Below are 21,390 nucleotides of genomic sequence, written 5' to 3'. Positions count from 1 at the left end.
AAAGAATAAAGAGACAAGAAAGAAATGCATGCACTGAGTGATTACTCATATTCAAACTCACCTTGTTGTACACACCAGTGGAGTTGTTTGTACAGTTCATCAAGGAGTATATAGTGTAAAATGGAGTAATGTTGTGTAAAGACATCAACAATAGCGTACAGTGCGTGGTTACATGTGGTAGTCATCCACTCAGCTTTCTGAAATACACAGTCAAAATAATAATTATGGATTAAATAATGACATGAGGTCAGTAATTTTTAGGGGAGGATTTAAGACAATTATGTCAACCCCAGTGCTCAACTAGTACTTATTTTATTGCCCCTGCCTAGTCAAGAGGATGAGAGGCAAAGTTGACCACAGTGAGTGAAATTTGAACTCAAAATGTAAGGAATCAGAAGAAATGTTGCTAAAACACAATGATTCTGAAAGCTTTCAGCCTTAATAATAATAATAATAATAATAATAATAATCCTTTCTACTATAGGCACAAGGCCTGAAATTTTGGAGAGGGGACTAGTCAATTACATCGACCCTAGTGTTTCACTGGTACTTAATTTATTGACCCTGAAAGGAGGAAAAGCAAAGTTGACCTTGGTAGAAAGTGAACTCAGGACACAAAGACAGACAAAATGTCACTAAATATTCTATCTGGCATGCTAACGATTCTGCCAACTTGCTGCCATAATAATAATAATAATAATAATAATCATACAGGCACATAGCCTGAAATTTTGGGGGACAGGGTTAGTTAATTACTTCAACTCCAGTGCTCAACTGCTACTTATTGACCTCTGAAACAATGAAACAAAGATGTAAAGAGCCAGAAGAATACCACAAAACATTTTCTCTGACATGTTAGTTCACCATCTTAATATTCATAAAATAATAATAATCTTTTCTATTATAGGCACAAGGCCTGAAATTTTGGGGGAAGTGGGATAACCGATTTCACTGAGCCCTGTACTTAACCGGTACTTATTTCATTAACCCCAAAAGGATCAAAGGCTAAGCTGACCTTGGCAAAATTTGAACTCAGAATGTAAAAACACATGAAATGCTGAGCATTTTGTTCAGTGTGCTAATGATTATATTGGCTTGCCTTATTAATAATAACAATAGTTTCTAACCCAAGGCCATAAATTTGGAGGGAGAGGTAAGTCAATTTAAATTACCACCCCACTAATACTTGATTAGTACCTTATTTTATTGACTCCCCCCTCAAAAAAAAAAAAAATAGAAGATAAAGTTAATTTTGGCAAGATTTGAACTCAAAATGTAATGAACCATAACTAAATGCTGTAAATTATTTTGTCTGACACTTTAACAATTCTGTCAATCCATTAACATAAGAAAATTAGTAACTGTTTCTAATTTAGATACAAAGCCAGCAATTTTAAGAGAGAGTAAATTGATACAACTGACCCTAGTATTTGACAAGTGCTGTATTTTATCAACATCAAAAGGATGAAAGGCAAGGTTGTGTGAGTGTGTGTGTGTGATTGTATGCAAGTATCGGTAACATATATTTAATATATGTTCATAATTTTGGTCAGAACATAAACATATTTATACATATAAACACACATATTACACACACACATAAATTTCAGGCAAAAAATAAAAACTTACCTCATTCTGTTGCTCAGGAAGTTTCATGTTATCAAATATCCGGAAAACAACACGAAATAAATCTCTCCACCAGTTCTGTTGGAATGTATCACCATAAGTTTTCATAATTTCAAACATCACAGTTAAGCCTCTGCAGATGAGAAAAAGAACCATAGTTAAACTAACTTTATCATTCCACTAATCAGACAAATCCATAAAATTGGTATTTAACTCTTTCAAAATCTTAACTAAGTGCAATAAATATCACCAAAATCTTCTAAACAGTTTGCAAGTTATTCAGATATGACCTAACTGCATATCTTTACAAATTACCTGAGCATTTGCTCGAACAAGACATGTAGGAATCTATACCATACAACACAGAATTAAATTTTCTGCTAAGAAACATCTTTACACATACTTAAGGGAAAGAGAACTATTGATATGAGAGAGAGGGAGAGAGAGAGCATAAAAGGGAGAGCAATTAAAAAGCTCCTAGCACACACTTTACAGTGTGTGCTAGGAGCTTTTTATATATGTAGTGAAGTATATATATATATATATATATATATATATATATATGTTGTTGTTGGCACTCCGTCGCTTATGACGTCGAGGGTTCCAGTTGATCCGATCAACGAAACAGCCGGCTCGTGAAATTAACGTGCAAGTAGCTGAGCACTCCACAGACACGTGTAGCCTTAACGTAGTTCTTGGGGATATTCAGCGTGACACAGTGTGACAAGGTTGACCCTTTGAATTACAGGCACAACAGAAACAGGAAGTAAGAGTGAGAGAAAGTTGTGGTGAAAGAGTACAGCAGGGTTCGCCACCATCCCCTGCCGGAGCCTCATGGAGCTTTAGGTGTTTTCGTTCAATAAATACTCACAACGCCAAGTCTGGAAATTGAAACCGCAATCCTATGACCGTGAGTCCGCTGCCCTAACCACTGGGCCATTGCGCCTCCACACACACACACACACACACACACACACACACACACACACATACATATATATATATACATATCATCATCATCGTTTAACGTCCGCTTTCCATGCTAGCATGGGTTGGACGACTTGACTGAAGACTGGTGAAACCGGATGGCAACACCAGGCTCCAATCTAAATTTGGCAGAGTTTCTACAGCTGGATGCCCTTCCTAACGCCAACCACTCAGAGAGTGTAGTAGGTGCTTTTACGTGTCACCTGCACGAAGGCCAGTCAGGCGATACTGGCAACGGCCACGCTCGAAATGGTGTCTTTTATGTGCCACCCGCACAAGCCAGTCCAGGGGCACTGGCAACGATATCGCTCGAAAATCCTATGGAGGCCAGTCAGGCGGTACTGGCAACGGCCACGCTCAAAATGGTGCATCTTATGTGCCACCCACACAAGAGCCACTCCAGGGGCACTGGCAACGATCTTACTTGGCTTGCCGGGTCTTCTCACGCACAGCACATTTCCAAAGGTCTCGGTCAGTAGTCATTGCCTCGGTGAGGCCCAATGTACGAAGGTCTTGCCTCACCACCTCAGCCCAGGTCTTCCTGGGCCTACCTCTTCCATGGGTTCCCTCAACTGTTAGGGTGTGGCACTTTTTCACGCAGCTATCCTCATCCATTCTCACCACATGTCCATACCAGCGCAATCGTCTCTCTTGCACACCACAACTGATGCTTCTAATGTTCAGCTTTTCTCTCAAGATACTTACCCTCTGACGGGTATTCACATTGACAATATATGTGTAAATGGCTGGATGCCCTTTCTAATGTCAACCACTGTAAAGTGGTTGACATTAGAAAGGGCATCCAGCCATAGAAACCATGCCAAACCAAACTGGAGTCTGGTGTAGCTTCCAAGCTTGCCAGCTCTGGTCACACTGTCTAACCCATGCCACCATGGACAACAGATGTTAAATGATGATGATGCTAATTGAGAGAGAGCTTAGAAGAGTTCATGATAAGATCACTTCTACTATTTTATAAATGTTAAATGGGGAAACAATGGCCTAATAAGTAGAAAGATTAGAGAACATTAAAACTTTACAAATAGTGTGGGGAGGGCATGTACTCCTATACTTTAGGATAATTATTTATAAAGAGAAAGACAAAAACTTGCTAAGACAGAGGTAAACCTAGAGATATTCCATCTGAGGGTAGGCTAATAGCCAAGGTGAGAGTGAAGCATCGACTATCAAAATTAACTGACACAGTTTTCATTGATGAAAATGTGAAAAAATTAATGAATAAAAGAGGTGTACAGTGAGAAATGACTGTTGTATCTGCAAAAGGACAAACCTCCTTACAGAGACATCTACACTGGGAAGTGATGAGTAGGAAGACCCAGCATTGACTGAATAAATATTCTTGGTATGGTTTATGGCTGCTGTTTGAAAACAGCTGAGATTTGATGGATATGTATTTATATGAAGATCTCTTTTATTCTTTGAAAGGCCATCTTGTATATGATTCATATTCAACTTTAAGAAAAATCATTTGGGTTGTGTATCAGATCTATCTTCAACCCTGGAAGATCATCTCACGAGTTCAAAACTTACAACAGCTAATGTGCTGTTGAACTCCTGAACAAGATAACTTTGTGGACATACAAAAAACTGAGTACCTTATGTCATGGTTATGTGGTTTACGGTAAGGTGTGTATCCATTTGTAAAAATAACTACACAAAAAAAAAAAAAAAAGAAAGAAATTTCCTACTCGTTGAAGCATTGGGAAAAAGCATAGAGATGGCTGAGTGAAGAGGATGCCATCTAAAAGGCTGACATTTTTGTGGCCTGAGTTCTTAACACAAGTACTGTGTCATTGTTGGTTCAAGAAAAGCCTTAATCAGGCAGGCCTATGATTAATAGTGTTCCAGTAAACTCCATCCTGATTTTTATTCAGACATTGGATAATTGGTTTTAGGTATAGCATGCACATGTTTTTTTTTATAGTTTTTTTACTAAGATAGTAGGGTTTAATTTGACGGAGATTTAGGTGGGATTTGTAGCAGATCAAAGTGATCACATAATGAATCATGTTGTTGGTTTATACAAAATCTGTTTCATCTAAGAGGTGGGAATATTTCAGATGAATCAGCTCACCTTGTACGAACATCCAGCTTACATCTGTTTATAACACAGGATAACTCAAATAGAACCGGAAACCAGCCTTTTACCCAGACTCTCCCTTCTTCTGGAACATTCATTTCTTCAGTACCATGTTCACGGAAACTCTACAACAGAAATAACAAAATGTTTTTATTCCTTTGTCTGATTTATGTGACAAATTATTTCACTTAAGATTGTAAATTGAAGTTAATATTATCACAATGGAATGAAGACATTTACAACACACCAACTGTGATGGATGGCCACATATTTTAAAGGAGGTAGGTACAATTGATTATATCAAGCCCAATACATTAATAGATATTCATTTTATCAACTCTGATGAAATGAAAGGCAAAATTGATCCCAACAGGATTAGAAATTGGAGAACCTACAGACATAATACAAACACCACAAGGCATTTCATCCAAGGTTTGGTTAATGATTCTTGTCACAATTTTTTTTGTTCAAAAGTTATTTTATTAAGAATCAAAATCTTTCATGGTGTGTGCAGAATTGGATAATCACTAACTTTCCATTCCCTTCAATCTCAATAAAATATGAGTGTTAAGGCAGTAAATATAAAAAGATAAAACTATGATAGTTAATTTAACATACCCTATGATATTAGAAATATACTGTTATCCTAATTGTTTTAACATCCACTTTCCCATGCTTGCATGAACTTTGAGACAAATGATCTATAACCAGATGCCTTTACTGTTGCTAACCCTTACCTGTTTCCAAGGTAATGTTTCCCCTTGGCCAGATAGGTTTTTACAGAATATTGTAAATGGATGAAATTCATTTACAACAATCATATTATGTCAAGACAAAGAGACACTAACATACATAGATACATTCATACACAAACAGGCTTCCACACAGTTTCCATCTTCCAAATCCGTTCACAAGATTTTGGTCAGCCTGGGGTAAAGGTGTCACCCTGTAGGACTGAAGCTGAAACCATGTGACTGGGAAGCAAATTTCTCAACCACACAGCCACATCTGTGCTTCACATCATATTTATAAACATTACAACGGTACAGAAATAATAAGTCAGTGACTATACTACTCCTCTATATTATAACCATATCTAGATATTTGGTAGTGTGGGTTGGAGACAGCACTAATGCATCACAATAAGCTTCTGTCGACTACATAAACTGATATATTTACTCATTTTATTATTATTTTAAAATAGTTTCAAGGTATTTCAGCATACATTTAAAACAAGCCATTGGTAGCTCTCTCTCCACTTCTGATCATTGAAACTTCTCCCTACTGACATTCCATTCCCTTGTTAGAGGTCAGACTTGTGTCAACCTGACTTCTTACAGAAGAGTAATGATCAATGAATAGTGCAAAAGAATATCATGACCATTAATTGCAGTGAAGAAGAGTTTGGAGATATTAGTGGTCATGATGATGATGATCATCATCATCATCGTTTAACGTCCGCTTTCCATGCTAGCATGGGTTGGACGATTTGACTGAGGACTGGTGAAACCGGATGGCAACACCAGGCTCCAATCTGATTTGGCAAAGTTTCTACAGCTGGATGCCCTTCCTAACGCCAACCACTCAGAGAGTGTAGTGGGTGCTTTTACGTGTCACCAGCACGAAGGCCAGTCAGGTGGAACTGGCAACGGCCACGATAATGAAAATAATTACAATGGTGATGATGAGAATAATAGTGACAATGAACATGACATGGTAATGATAATGAGGATATAAGCCATTGAAACAAATAGAGATTGGCAAAAAGCAAAACAAAAATCCCCCAAATTCCAAGCAAAACACAAGAACTCACAATGGGTTTCTCTGCCACATACTTGGCACAGGTGCGAATTAAGCGTATAGCTTCCATGCTAGTGTCAGGAAATGCAGCATTGCAGGCAAATTCCGACAAACACTTCACTGCATCTTGAAACGAGTCGATGATGGCAGAAAAATGCTTTTCAAATATACTGGCTGAAAGTAGAAATTAGCAAAAAATTACCTTAAGAAATAATAAACCATGTGAATAGGGTTATTATCACAAGCATAATGGCTTAATTCTTTGTTTCAGTTAATTTTGAAAATAAAGAATTTAATAAAATAACTTTGCTATTATTAAAAGTAAAGTAACATGAAATTTTATGGAAGGTTTTAATTTAAGTCACTTCAAACAAGTTTTATATCATAGAACCAGAAGTGCTCTCAGGCAGTTTGACATTAAAAGAGTTAAAGTAGAAATTAGGGAGGAATTAGTTGCAAAAATGATAACTATATAAATATGGCTACAACAAATATACTGGCTAAAAGTAGAATTGATAACTACAAGGGAAGGGTTGATGTTTACTGCATGGCTACTCACAAACACACACTTATGTCTGTCATCATCATCATCATCATCGTTTAACGTCCGCTTTCCATGCTAGCATGGGTTGGACGATTTGACTGAGGACTGGTGAAACCGGATGGCAACACCAGGCTCCAGTCTGATTTGGCAGAGTTTCTACAGCTGGATGCCCTTCCTAACGCCAACCACTCAGAGAGTGTAGCCACTGAGTATTTTTATTACATTAGCAACTAATAGTAATTAATTTACAGAAATAGTTCACAAACTGAAATGCATTAGCTGGCAATGAAGAGAGAAAATAAGTCTAATGCTTTGAGAATAGCCTTTCTTCTTCATACAAACTAATTTAATTTCAATGTTATGTATTTACTATTTGCTGACAGAAATCCTCACAAGTTTGTTAAGGTTCAACATGAATTTGTTATATAAGTCCTCTCTTTTAGTAATTTCCATAAAAATGTAACACAGAGGTCATTAATCCACACAAATATCTAAACAAGAAATGTACTTGTTGGCTGGAACAGCATAAGAAGACATTGGTGATAAACTAATACAGAAAATTCTTTTGTTTGCTTAAAATAATTTGCCTTTTTTTTTTAACCCTTCAGCACATTCAGATCACTTTCTCAAAAGCAATGCTTATTTATTCACATTGTTTTGAATTAATCATGCAATATCTTGTAGCTTTGAGATATTGATGATGTGATTTCTTACTTTTAAAATGACATTGTAGGGTAGGTGTGAGAGGCCAGATCTGGCTGGTTTGAACATAAAGTAGGTAGAATATTTGGGCCGGATGTGATCAGTTTAAATGTTAAAGGGTTAAGCATGTATGAGGAGGAGACTCTTGTAAAACACCATTTAGTAAAGGGGATGCTTAGCAATAAAAAACTGAAAACCATTGGGGTAGATTTCTTGTCAACCATTTAAGGTTCTGGGGATATGAAGCAATGGACTTAAACATGAGTAATACTTACAGATAATCTTGCCAGTAGTTTGGAATGCCAGTTCGACGATGCCTTCATCTTGGTCTGAGGCAGCTAAATGGAATACACTAAATATGTTCTTCCAACCAGATTTAATATTAGCAGCTTGTGAGTTGACCATCTGAGCTATACATCGGACGACCATGTCACGGATGGTTGGGGACCTATATGGTTTAATGAAAAGGCAAATACAAAATTAAAATAAAAGAACAAGGTACAGTGTGTTAGGTCATTTATGGCCAACAAGTATGATTTACACAAGTCCTTGTGTGTATATGCATATTTATGTGTGTGTATATGTGTGTATATGTATGTGTGTGTGTGTGTGTGTGTATGTATATATATATATATATATATATATATATATATATATGAATGTTCTCTATGTGGCTTGTGTGTTTTCTCGTCTACGTTTTGTTTGCAATGTCCTATACCCAGATATGCACCTATACATACAGGTGGATGTCGGTATGCACATACCTGTACGTATATATGCATATACTCATTTACTATTTGTTTATATATATATATATATATATATATATATATAAGGTTTTTTCTGGAGCTAGGTCGTCTGACATCTGCAGCAGATTCAAAATCACAAGCCATGAACTGGTAATCTCACAACTTGCCAAGTCAACCAGTCTGTATTGTCTTCAGGCTCAACAAAATGCTAACACAAGGCAAATGATATAACCAGGCAAAATTGTTTATAAGGTATAAAGATGATGAAAATATATGTAAGTTTTTTCTATATGGAATTTATGGCCATTGCCAGTACCGCCTGACTGGCCGTCGTGCCGGTGGCACGTAAAAGCACCCACTACACTCTCGGAGTGGTTGGCGTTAGGAAGGGCATCCAGCTGTAGAAACTATGCCAAATCAGATTGGAGCTTGGTGTAGCCATCTGGTTTCACGAGTCCTCAGTCAAATCGTCCAACCCATGCTAGCATGGAAAGCGGATGTTAAACGATGATGATGATGATGATGATGATGATATATATATATATATATATATATATATATGCTTGTATCATCATCATTTAATGTCTATCTTCCATGCTGATATGGGTATATATATCTATATACACATACCTATATAGGAAAAAGAAGTAGGTTCCAAAGAATTTGAAGGGGTTTCACAAACTGCTCTGAAAGTCTGTATATGTAGGATTGTGTGTGTATACACACATACAAATGCAAAGGCATACAATACTACATATACACACTTACAGTACAGCTTAGCAAGCATTTCTAAGTCTTATGGGACCTACATCTGTAAGTGCATGTGTATGTGCATGCATATGCATGTAAGTAAAGCAGAAGTTACATGTTTATATTTAAAAAACTGACAGACTCACAAGACACTTGACATGTCTTTACAAAAAAGAAGTGTGTTTGTGTGAGGTGTGACTTGGTGAAAGAGAGAGAGGCCATTGGATAATTACCTATTTTTCTTCATGATATGTTCAAATGGTCGCAAGAAATCCTTTTGGAATCGGAAATTTGCAAATTCTCCCTTTTCCAAAAACTTCATGGATAACTGACGGTGGGAATCGACAGCGAAGAAAGAGATGTCTTCATTAGGGTTACAGCCAACCTATAAATATGAAAGTGTGATAAATAATCAGATACTACGATACATACATACACACACATTTATTATTTTTAATCAGCAGGATCTCAAAAATAATAACTGTGTACACACACAGCCATTTGAGTATAATACTTAATGTAAATGCATCACAGAAAGCAAAGTATTCATCTTATGGACATGATGAGTTTAAAAAACAATATATATTGAAGTGAGGCAAAAATCGTCCAGCAGCATCAGTGAGAATATTAGACGCTGCATTTCTGCCTAGTTAAGCATTGCCAGTAGCATGTACTTACAGCCAACTGCATGCTAAGAGAAAATCTACCACTGAACAATCACTGATGCTGCAAATAGCTGCCTGGTTGAATAAATGTTTATTATATGCAACAGAAGCAGAAATCAGATTAAAATAGCTATTCGTATATCATACTCAATGTAAACCCATTGTTAAAAGCAAATTTCCTGCAGTATATATCTGAATGTGTCTGCAACATACCAAATTTAGACACCACAACTACCATCCAAAGTTTTCTCAATTTTCTCTTGTGACTTACTTTTCACAGTCAATTTATTTTCACCCAGTACTCATTCAGCTGTTACATCATCTAATATGAGCACATTCCTGACTACCTCACACAGTTCAGCAACTGCTACCTATAACATTCAATTGCTCTCTCAGATCACCTGTGCTCTACCTTGTACACAAGCTCACATAATACATCCCAGACCATAATCGACAGACATAAATGAAAATAAAATTATTAAGAAAAGCAAATTTAAATGTACAAAAATGTCAGGGAACTCACTTTGTTGAAATGATCCCCTAAGTACTGCCAAATACGGGACCACTGTAATCGAATACGTCCCATGTTATAGTATGAAATTTCAACTATTTTTTGTAAACTGAACATCCGCGGGTGACTCTGGTTGGCCAACTCATCTAACGACACCTGACACAATGCTTTCACAAACTCAACTGAAAATAAAGGACAATGGAGAATTAAACAGTTTTCTGTTTGGTTAATAGTCACCTAAATACAAGGAGAAAGACACTAAACCACTAATTGAAGCCATTAGCTTGACTCCTTATATTGTGATTTTGGCTAGTCTAACGAAGGACACTCTTTGACTGACCCTGACTACAACAAAAACTAACAAATAAACCAACAAGGTAACATCTATGTATTTACTTAACCCTTTAGCATTTAATCTGACTGCATCCGGCCAAAATATTCTACTTGCTTTGTGTTCAAACTAGCTAGATCCAGCATCTCTTATACCAACCTACCAATGTCCTAAAATTAAACTATTGCATCACTGAAATCTCAAAGCTATAAGTTAATACATGATTAATTCAAAACAATGTGAATAAATAAGCATTACATTTGACAGAGCAATCTGAACACTAAAGGGTTCATATACTTGGGTTCCTCTGAAACACCTGCATAAATCCCTTGGCAAAGTCTCATCATCATCATTTAAGCATCCATATTCCATGCTGCTATGGATTGGACGGTTTTATTGATTCAAGGACTGTACTGTGCTCCAGTGTCTGCTTTGGCATGGTTTCTATAGCTGGTTGGGAGGTGGGGTTAGGGAAGAAACTGTGGACCAGGAGGTCACATAAGTTGTGGGCTTGTTTGAAGGAGGGAAGGAGTAGATTGGGGAAGATGTGAAGTGGAGGGGGCGGACTGGAGTCACTTGAAGGCTCGGAGAATGGTGTGATAGAGGGGTAGGGTGGAGGGGTGGTAGGTGAGGGGAACAGATGGGCAATGGTGGGGTGGGTACGTGGAGAGAGAGCAGAGGCATGGTTCACAGAATGTGCTCTGGCAAGGGCCGTGTGGATAATGGTGTGGGGATATCCACGAAGGATGAAGTGGTGAGTCAAAGTCATGGTTGTCACTGCAGAGCCTGCACAAACAGAGAAATTAGGAGTAGGGGATGGAGAGTTTGGTGTGGGTAGGGTGAGAGGAGGAGTTGCGGCATGAGTGTGAGTCGGTGTGTTTGTAGTGGATGGAGGTAGTGAGGGCAGAGTTGTATATGTTGACTGAAGTGTCGAGAAAGGCGACAGAAGTGTTGGAAATAGTGCAGAAGAATTCAAGGGCAGGATGGAAGGATTGGACAAAAGAGAGGAAAGAGTCTAGTTGTTCATCGGAGAGCAAGGTTGCACTGATGCAATCGTTAATATGATGACCGTAAAGTTTGGGAGTGGGACCAGTGAATCTTGAAAATATTTGGGCCTTGACGTAGCTAATGAACAGGTTCACGTATTTGGGGTCCAGTCTCGTTCACATAGCCACTCCTGAAATTTGTTGGTAAAACTCCCTCGCAAACAAGAAGCAGTTCAAGGAGAGAACAAGTTCGGCCAGACGAAGAAGTGTGGATGTGTCAAATTGGGGGTTGGGTCGAAGGTCTAGAAAGTTTGAGGGCAAGAAGTGCTTCGTGGTGTGGGATCACGATATATAGACTCTTGATATCAAGAGTGAAGAGAAGTTTAGAGGAGCCAGGAGGGAAGGAGAAAGAGCTGAAAAGACAGAGAGCATGGTTAGTGTTGTGGATGTGGGAGGGGAGGGAAGTCACTAGGGGGTGGCAAGGACATGGTCGAAGTATTTTGAGATCAGTTCCGTGGGGTAGTTACAGGCGGAGACGATGGGGCAGCCAGGGCTGTTGGGCTTGAGGGTTTGGGGAAGGAAGTAAATGTTGGGGGTGTGTGGAGTGCAGACAATGAGATTAGAGGTGGTGGGAGGGACACAGGAGGAGGAGATGAGGTCATGGATAGTGAAGGACACAGTCTGTTGGTAGCTAGGCGTGGGGCTGGAGGGCAGAGAACAATAGGAGGTGTCTATATATATATCAAAGAAATTGGAGAGTTTAAGCAGAGCGTAATCAATTTATTAACATTTTGTCAATTATATAAGCCTACAATCATTTCCATATCAATCTTCATTCATATTACAATTAAAATTGTATTATGAAATAATGAATGTAGATATTTCTACAGGGCGAAAATTGACATGTTTTTACATCCTAATAGATTGAGCATTCATCAACAGACTAAAATAACAGCATGCGTTTATCTATGTGTGCGTTAGCATGTTTATAGGTGTATATATACTTATTTTACATTTATGTGTTTATCAGTAAGAAAGTAAATTTAATTCATTTTAATTTATATTAATTGTGAGAACTTGAATTAATAGTATAATTTTTATTAATTTATTAATTATTTTGTAGGTGTGTTAGTCATAATTGTTGGTGTCTAGGGTTAATTTTTTAATTATCTAATCAATTTAATTGCATCTATTTAACCAGGGTATTGTTTTCTATGTCTCACGTGACTGGGCTAGATTTTACTTTTGTTTTCTGGTATATGGTGATTGTGTCATACCTCTCAAGGATTTGAGTTATATTGTTACATCTCAGATTTATGTTCTAGAACTTTCCACTTGAGCTTATATTTCTTGTTTTTATCTTTTATCACCCATATTAATCTGCTGAAGTTGATGCCAGCAATTTTATTCTTATCTTTAAAGGTGCTTTCATGGTTAACTATTCTTCTTTATGTTATTTTCAGTGGAGTCTATATAGTAGTAACTTTGTCCCTCAGATTCTACCTCACACCTATATATTAAACTTTTTGCTTTCAGAAATTTTTTAACAGACAGTGGTTTTTAAATTTACAATTGCAACTTTCCTTTTCAGTTTCCCCTTTAATAATGCTGTACCTATTTTCCCAGTCTATAGCGTTATTTCCATTTTGTTTATCTCTAATGTTTTGGTTCCTAACCATAGGTTTTTTAGTGTACTCCATTTATCTGTCTTAATATTGGTATTTATACTGATTTTGTGTTCATTGTTTCCATTATAAGTATTCTCATATTTTGGGGGTTACTGCTAATGTTATTACTTTTATTGTTATCATTATGTGTTTTTTTTCCTCAGTTTACTGGGTTGCAAGTTTTTATTTTTCTTATCCACTTGGGAGAAATTATCAGTTACCTCCCTTCCTCAACTTGTGTTTTTCGTATTTTCATTATGATCAACACCATTATGGTCAACAAGCAGGTTATCTGGATTGTTCTTATCTCTATTATCATAGAAATCATTCAATTTTTTATTATTCAGTGCGGATATAACTTGTGCAATGTTTTTTGAAACTCAGAAGCTTACTTTTAGATTACATGCGTTTATTATACTTATATATATATGTGTATATATATATATATGTATATATACTTTATTTAAAAGCAGCAGAAATATAACAAAAAAACCGTTACTCTGAGTTTCACGTTCCCGTTCATCGGACAGTTTTGTTTGCACATTGCATGTGCTTACTCCGGTATATGTATATATATACATATATATGTATATATATCACTCAGAGTAAAAGGCAGACTGTATGACGCATGCGTACGAACAACCATGCTACATGGCAGTGAAACATGGGCTGTAACTGCTGAGGACATACGTAAGCTCGCAAGGAATGAAGCCAGTATGCTCCGTTGGATGTGTAATGTCAATGTGAATACCCGTCAGAGTGTAAGTATCTTGAGAGAAAAGCTGAACATTAGAAGCATCAGTTGTGGCGTGCAAGAGAGACGATTGCGCTGGTATGGACATGTGGTGAGAATGGATGAGGATAGCTGCGTGAAAAAGTGCCACACCCTAACAGTTGAGGGAACCCGTGGAAGAGGTAGGCCCAGGAAGACCTGGGCTGAGGTGGTGAGGCAAGACCTTCGTACATTGGGCCTCACCGAGGCGATGACTACTGACCGAGACCTTTGGAAATGTGCTGTGCGTGAGAAGACCCGGCAAGCCAAGTAAGATCGTTGCCAGTGCTCCTGGACTGGTTCTTGTGCGGGTGGCACATGAGATGCACCATTATGAGCGTGGCCATTGCCAGTACCGCCTGACTGGCTCCCGTAGGATTTTCGAGCGAGATCGTTGCCAGTGCCCCTGGACTGGCTTGTGCGGGTGGCACATAAAAGACACCATTTCGAGCGTGGCTGTTTTCGTGCGGGTGACACGTAAAAGCACCCACTACATTCTCTGAGTGGTTGGCGTTAGGAAGGGCATCCAGCTGTAGAAACTCTGCCAAATCAGACTGGAGCCTGGTGTTGCCATCCGGTTTCACCAGTCCTCAGTCAAATCGTCCAACCCATGCTAGCATGGAAAGCGGACGTTAAACGATGATGATGATGATGATGATATATGTGTATACATATATATATATATATATATATATATGTACCGCCTGACTGGCCTTGTAGGGTTTTCGAGCGAGATCGTTGCCAGTGCCCCTGGACTGGCTCTTGTGCGGGTGGCACATAAAAGACACCATTTTGAGCGTGGCCGTTTTCGTGCGGGTGACACGTAAAAGCACCCACTACACTCTCTGAGTGGTTGGCGTTAGGAAGGGCATCCAGCTGTAGAAACTCTGCCAAATTAGATTGGAGCCTGGTGTAGCCATCCGGTTTCACCAGTCCTCAGTCAAATCGTCCAACTCATGCTAGCATGGAAAGCGGACGTTAAACGATGATGATGATGATGATGATGGTATTTATTTTCCTCCATGAAATGTTTGGCGATAGCTTTATAGAACAGTTTCATTAAATTGGGAGCCAGTCAAGTGGCACTGGCATCAGCCATGCTCGAATGGTGCTTTTTACATGCTACTGGCACAGGTGCCAGTCAGGAGGCACTGGCATTGTTTTGCTTTTTTTTTTATTTTATCTGATATTATTCCCTTGTTATGTCTTTTATTCATATCCATTACATGTTGAGTTCTATCTTTAGTTATTTTATTTCTCTGCTTATTTATTTCTATTCCAGTCTTATTGCAAATTTATTTAGTGTATAGTTCCTGCTATAATTTTCGTTTTTTCTTCAGTGTGTGTGTGTGTGTGTGTGTATGTGTGTGTGTGTATATATATATATATATATATACATGCACATACACACACATATATGTATTTAATATATATATATATACACATATATTTATACACATGTATTTACACATATATACACACACACATATTTACGCATATAATTATAAAGATATAATTATAGTTAAGGGTTACTGGAAATGGCCAGTGCTACTGATATATATATATATTTACACACACACACACACATGTATTATATGAAATATATTATACACTAAACACTTGAGATATCATGAGACATACAGAAGAAAGAGAAAGGAAGAGGAAAGCAGAGCTGAACTAACCAATGGCGTCTCCATCTAGCCGCACAGAACCAGTAAATATCCTGTCAACGGCAACGACAACACTCTGTGAACTGGTTTCACCCATCGTTTCCTGAATACTTGCAAGACGCTTTTGGTCCAAAGTTCCACCTGGCATGATGCCTGTATTGGGAAAGAAAAAAACATGAAAAAATAAATTAATCATTATAGATAAATATATATATATATCTCACCATCATCATATATAATGGGTTGAGAGTATCACCATTATCAACATAAAATCATTGTAAATATGTTTATCAACCCGTCTGAAAATTCCCTGAGGTACATAGGGGTGAATGTAGTAAGTAGTAAACAAAGGTGATTGTGGTGGTTGATGGTAGATATGAAATAGTATTAAGAATGAGATATGGGTGTCAGTATATATATATGTATGTATCTACACACACCCCACACAATATATATATATAATTCAACACCCATGATCTATGCTGGCATGGAAATTTTATTTTTATATATATGTGCATGTGTGCGTGTGTGTGTGTGTACACATACATGCACTCAAAGTGTAGACATGGCTGTGTGGGTAAGAAGTCTATGTACCAACCACATTATTCTTGGTTCAATTCCACTGCATAGTACCTTGGGCAAGTGTCTCTATTATTGTCCCAGGTACACCGAAGCCTTGTGAATGGATTTGGTAGATGAAAACTGAAAGAGAAACCTGTTGTGTGTGTTTGTGTGTATGTATGTGTGTCTATACTTGCAAGACACTTGCACAAAGTGTTGCATAGTAGGATGAGACCCAAACTCATAGGGCTGCAAAGCGAACTTCTTAACTATCCAGCCATGCCAGCGCATATATTTATTGGGCCAATTGGTTCTGGCTACTTTCCAGTATAAGAAAGGTAAGGTTGATACTGATATCTTAAACTAATAGTCAACCAATAAATATACTAACTGTTCGGATCAAAAGAATCAATGGGTTGCATGCTGCCAAAATGGGATTTGTCTCCAGGTCCTGAGGAAGAATAAGGGCCATTACTAGGCCCCCTTCCGTCTGAAGAAATGTAGCGAGGCTTGACTCCGGTTCCAATTAACTGAGCAAGTTCCAATTGAGAAATACAGCGAAGTATCTACATGGGAAACAAAGAGAAAGATATAATTACATCATTTTTATATAATGATGTGATTATTACATAATGACGTGATTGCATAATTACATCTACTAATGACATCATAATCGCATAAAACAATTGTTTCAAACTCAATATTTTCAATATTATTGTTCAAAGATCTTTTCTGTGTTTTTCAAATTCATTACAACCATTCAGAAATCACATCTAAATGTCTTTAAGCCATATCAAGAATATATGTTTATACTGATTAACCCTTTAGCATTTAAGCCAACCATATCCAACTAAAACAATCTACCTGGTCTATGTTCAAACTAGTCAGATCTGGCCCCTCACACTGACCCTACAATATCATTCTAAACATAAACGATCATGTCAAATAAAAGCATTTTGTTTGGCAGAGTAACACAAATGCTAAAGAGTAAAACTAAGAGTGGACAGAACACATAATGCAGAATGAAGATCGTCGTTGATGTTTAACTCACAGATCAAGTCCGATCGAAGGTGTTCCAGCTGTGATCATCCTGTCTTAATTCAGACATAATGTGTCTAGAATATTCAATATGTCATCTATGTTTTTATCAAGGTGTGCATTAGTTGAGGGGCATCTTGTTGCCTTCTCTAGCAACCACAAAAAAACTTCCTCTCTGGCTCAGGAGGATCAAGAGTGAGTGAGTGAGTGAGTAATGGAAGTAAAATCCATGTCTCATTGTTACATTGCAAAGTACTTATTTTTGATATGCTTTTGTATTTGTGTCTGCATCATCCACTCTTAGTTAAAAATATATAAATATGATTTCAAAAAGCAAATTAGTGAAAAAAGTGGGGAACAAAAAGAAGTATAATGAAAGATGTCTTGTTGGTGTACTATTTTGGACAGCACATTCCATTTATTAAGTCTAACTCTGGAGTGGCGATGGTGACAGCATTAAAAACAAGACCATATTGTCAGCAGTTCTCCAAAAAGATCAAATCACAGCACTAAGATCTCATTAAATACTAATCAATTTTACACTATAGACACTTTTTATTTATGAACTATATTAAAAGAAGGTAACAAAAGAGGCTGTGTGTTGCAGCACTATGTTATACTTCTGCATATTTTACAGTTACCTTGGCCAGAATTTTAGGATCACTATACAGAATATCTAAGTTTGCACCATGGAAGTTTAAATCAGGAGTGAAATCTTAAGTTAATTATGGCAGAAAAAGGCTCGGATACAAAAAGAAAACCTTACAGCACAGTGGTTCCAACTATGACATCTTATATTGTGAACTTAACTTTGACACATCATGCAACAGTCCTAAATATAACAGAATGTGTTAAGATCCTATCTATAAAACACTGTGCAGCAACCTTAATTATGACACACTGTATTGTGATCTCAACTCTGACACTAAGCTGTGATTGTAATTATTACATTGTATTGAAGTCTAAACTATACCACATTGTGCTGTGACCTAGATAAGCTGATCTTTCTTTATGCATCAGGCTACCTAGTTGAGAAGTCTAGAATTTATAACTCCTTCCACCACAACCATCATGAGATGATAGATATATAATAGTGTAAACAAATTAACATGAAAAAAGATAAGATAAGAAAAGAATATCTACAATTCATCATAGAATTTCTAGGAAAAATGGTACAAACCTCAAACCAGGACTTGCCTAAATAGTTACCATCTGTGTGAGCAACTGAGATCAAGGTTTTAATAGTGTCAATATTCTTTGTTTTCATTTCTGTGATTGGGGAAGCAGCTGTCAGCAATGTGAAGCGAGCTAGGGCTTGGACATAGGCATCTCTTTCCAACTGAAAGAAGAAAACAAAGAGGGTTTTAATGATAGAACACAACTGAAACATTTAAAGTGAGAGTTGGTAAAAGAAAACTTACAAGCTTTTGTTAATTTGGCTCCTTCTAGGAAGTTAGGGTCACCAGATCAATATGTATAGCAGAACAGTAAAATAGTAACAAACAGTTCACAGTGGTACATACTACTAAGCTGTAGACAGATACTAGCATGAGAATAGAGTACACCAAGCAGTAAATAAACAGTGTAGAGGAGATACAGTTTATCAGGCAAAAATAGATGAAAAGGGAGGTACTGACCACCTAATTGTAAATAAGTATCATGGTAGCTAAAGGTAAAGACCCCCTTCAGTTATGAATGACAACGGGATTGCAAAGATTTTTTGTGGAAGACTAGCAGTCACCTATGCATACTAGTTTCCCTCTCCACACCACTGATGTTGTCCAAGGAAAAGACAAAGGCTGATACAGCTTGGCACCTGTGATGTTACAACTCATTTCTACAGCTGAGTGAACTGGAGCAACATGAAATAAAAGTGCCTTGCTCAAGAACACAACACACAACCCAGATCAGGAATCAAACTCACAACCTAACAATTGTAAAACCTGATGCTCTAATCACTGAGCCATGCACCTTCACATGATGGAAGTACAGACAACCTAACTGTAAAACAATACCCTGATGGAGGTACAGTCGACCAAGGTATACATAGGCGTCCTGATGGAAGTACAGGCCACCTTACTGTAAAAGGAAACCATAATGGAGGTATAAACCATGATTTTATCTTGTCTTTTTTTAATGTCCACTTTACCACAGATTCTATACAGTTGGATACCTCTCCTGTCACCAACTTACCTGTTTCAGACTAAGGTAATATTTCCTCATGCCAGATATCAGATATGTTTTTGTAGAATATTAGAAATGGATGACATTCATCAATAACCATCATGTGCTGTCAAGACAAGGAGTTGCACACGCACACACACAGAGAATGAGCTGCTTCAGTTACTCTCTACTGAATCAACTCATAAGGCTACCATCCATATATATATATATATATATATATATATATATATATATATATATATACTCATACACACAAGAAGTGCTGAGTCAATCTTCTAAAGCATCAAGAAACACAAATGTACCATGGAAATAGGCAAAATCATTACTCACTAAATAAAATACAAGAATGAAAGTTTGAATAACAAACAAGAACAAATTTCAAGAAAAGGTTAATAGGCTCAAGGAACATAGAATGTAATTCACTGACCTCCATGTGGAATATACAAGCAATCCGTATTGCACATCGAATGCCATCAAGACAGAGAGAAGCAACTTCAGTGTCATCACAGTCCTGAAGACCGACACTGAAAGCTGCCAGAAAGGGGGTCCAAGCAATCTAAAAATGAGGAGAGAAAAGAAAATAGGTTTAGAAGCTTAAATATTAATAATTTCTTACATACACATAAGGTCTCTAATTTAGGAAAGGGTACAGTCAATTATATTGACTTTAGTACTTTGCTAGGATTAATTTTATCTATTCTGGAAGGCACAGTCAACTCCAGTGGAATTTGAATACTGCATATTAAAATACTGCAAGCTATTTAATCTGCCACTCTATCAAATCTCCCAATCAACCTCCTTAATAATGATTTCTTTCAAAAGCACAAGATCTCGCATCTTAGGAAAGGTTACACTCTATTAGATCAACCTCAATGTCTGACTTTCCCCTGCAGAAATTCAGGACTTTTTTTTTCTCTCCCAGCAGCTTAGTCACAGAAAGAAAACTAGTAGCGTGCAACAGAGCGGACTCTGCTCAGTTTCACTCACTATGCTTTGGACAAGCTATGACTATGTTAGAAGAGATCATGTACCAAGCAGTAGAATCAAACCAAGTAGTCGCAAATCAACCATCATACTTGCACCCGTTTGAACTCAGCGATATATTTAAATACCATAAGGTATTCTGTCTGTTGCTCAAACAAATCTACCATCCATCTGTCTTCTAATAATAAGGATTTCAAACATAGTAAATATAATTTTAAAAAATAAAGAAGAAAGTGTTGACTTTAACCCTTTAGCATTTAAACTAGCTATATCCAGTCCAAATATTCTACCTGTTTTATGTTCAAACTGGCCTGATCAAGCCTATCACACCTATTCTGCAATGTCATTCTGAGAAAAAAAAAAAGCAATCATATCATCGATGTCTCAAAGCTATGAGATGATGCATGATTAATTCAAAACATTGTGAATAAATAAGTTTTACTTTTGATAGAGTAACCTTAATGCTAAATGGTTAAACCTATATTGGTAATAAAGAATCATTTGTTAAAATAGCTGAGGTACTGACCTTAAACATTGGTCTGACGTGTTCCAAGTGAGTAGCACTGGTGAAGCTGGATGGTACATGACTGACACTCTCCATGAGGGCACGCGCTGTCTGTGCCATTGTCTCCATTTCCATATTGTACAACAATCGACGTTGTTTCTCACTGATTAAATCTTCTGCAAGACAGTCACACGTTTCAATTAAATCAATTTTTAATATGTACAATTGGGAAGTAAAACAGAACAAAATTTCATAAC

At 37.3% G+C, this 21,390-nt stretch overlaps 1 protein-coding gene across 25 annotated transcripts in view; it reads right to left on the bottom strand.

Moving 5' to 3' along the window:
• The window catches only part of LOC106871743 (brefeldin A-inhibited guanine nucleotide-exchange protein 1), a 170,862-nt gene that overhangs the window by 31,953 nt on the left and 117,519 nt on the right, over positions 1-21,390 (bottom strand). For all 25 annotated transcript variants that reach the window (XM_089356411.1, XM_089356414.1, XM_014918362.3 and 22 more), the window contains 12 exons: positions 21,155-21,309; positions 20,072-20,200; positions 18,641-18,799; positions 16,814-16,988; positions 15,874-16,014; positions 10,448-10,617; positions 9,493-9,644; positions 8,036-8,208; positions 6,528-6,688; positions 4,709-4,839; positions 1,630-1,759; positions 62-197 (listed from right to left, as the gene is read on the bottom strand). In XM_089356411.1, coding sequence (XP_089212537.1) covers positions 62-197; positions 1,630-1,759; positions 4,709-4,839; positions 6,528-6,688; positions 8,036-8,208; positions 9,493-9,644; positions 10,448-10,617; positions 15,874-16,014; positions 16,814-16,988; positions 18,641-18,799; positions 20,072-20,200; positions 21,155-21,309 — 1,812 coding nt within the window. The remainder of the gene's footprint in view (positions 1-61; positions 198-1,629; positions 1,760-4,708; positions 4,840-6,527; positions 6,689-8,035; positions 8,209-9,492; positions 9,645-10,447; positions 10,618-15,873; positions 16,015-16,813; positions 16,989-18,640; positions 18,800-20,071; positions 20,201-21,154; positions 21,310-21,390) is intronic.

Source organism: Octopus bimaculoides, chromosome 8, assembly GCF_046866305.1.
Source record: "Octopus bimaculoides isolate indiv1 chromosome 8, ASM4686630v1, whole genome shotgun sequence".
Lineage (NCBI taxonomy): Eukaryota > Metazoa > Mollusca > Cephalopoda > Octopoda > Octopodidae > Octopus > Octopus bimaculoides.
The sequence above is the reverse complement of the archived record's forward strand: the minus strand, read 5'-3'. Positions and strand labels throughout refer to the sequence as shown.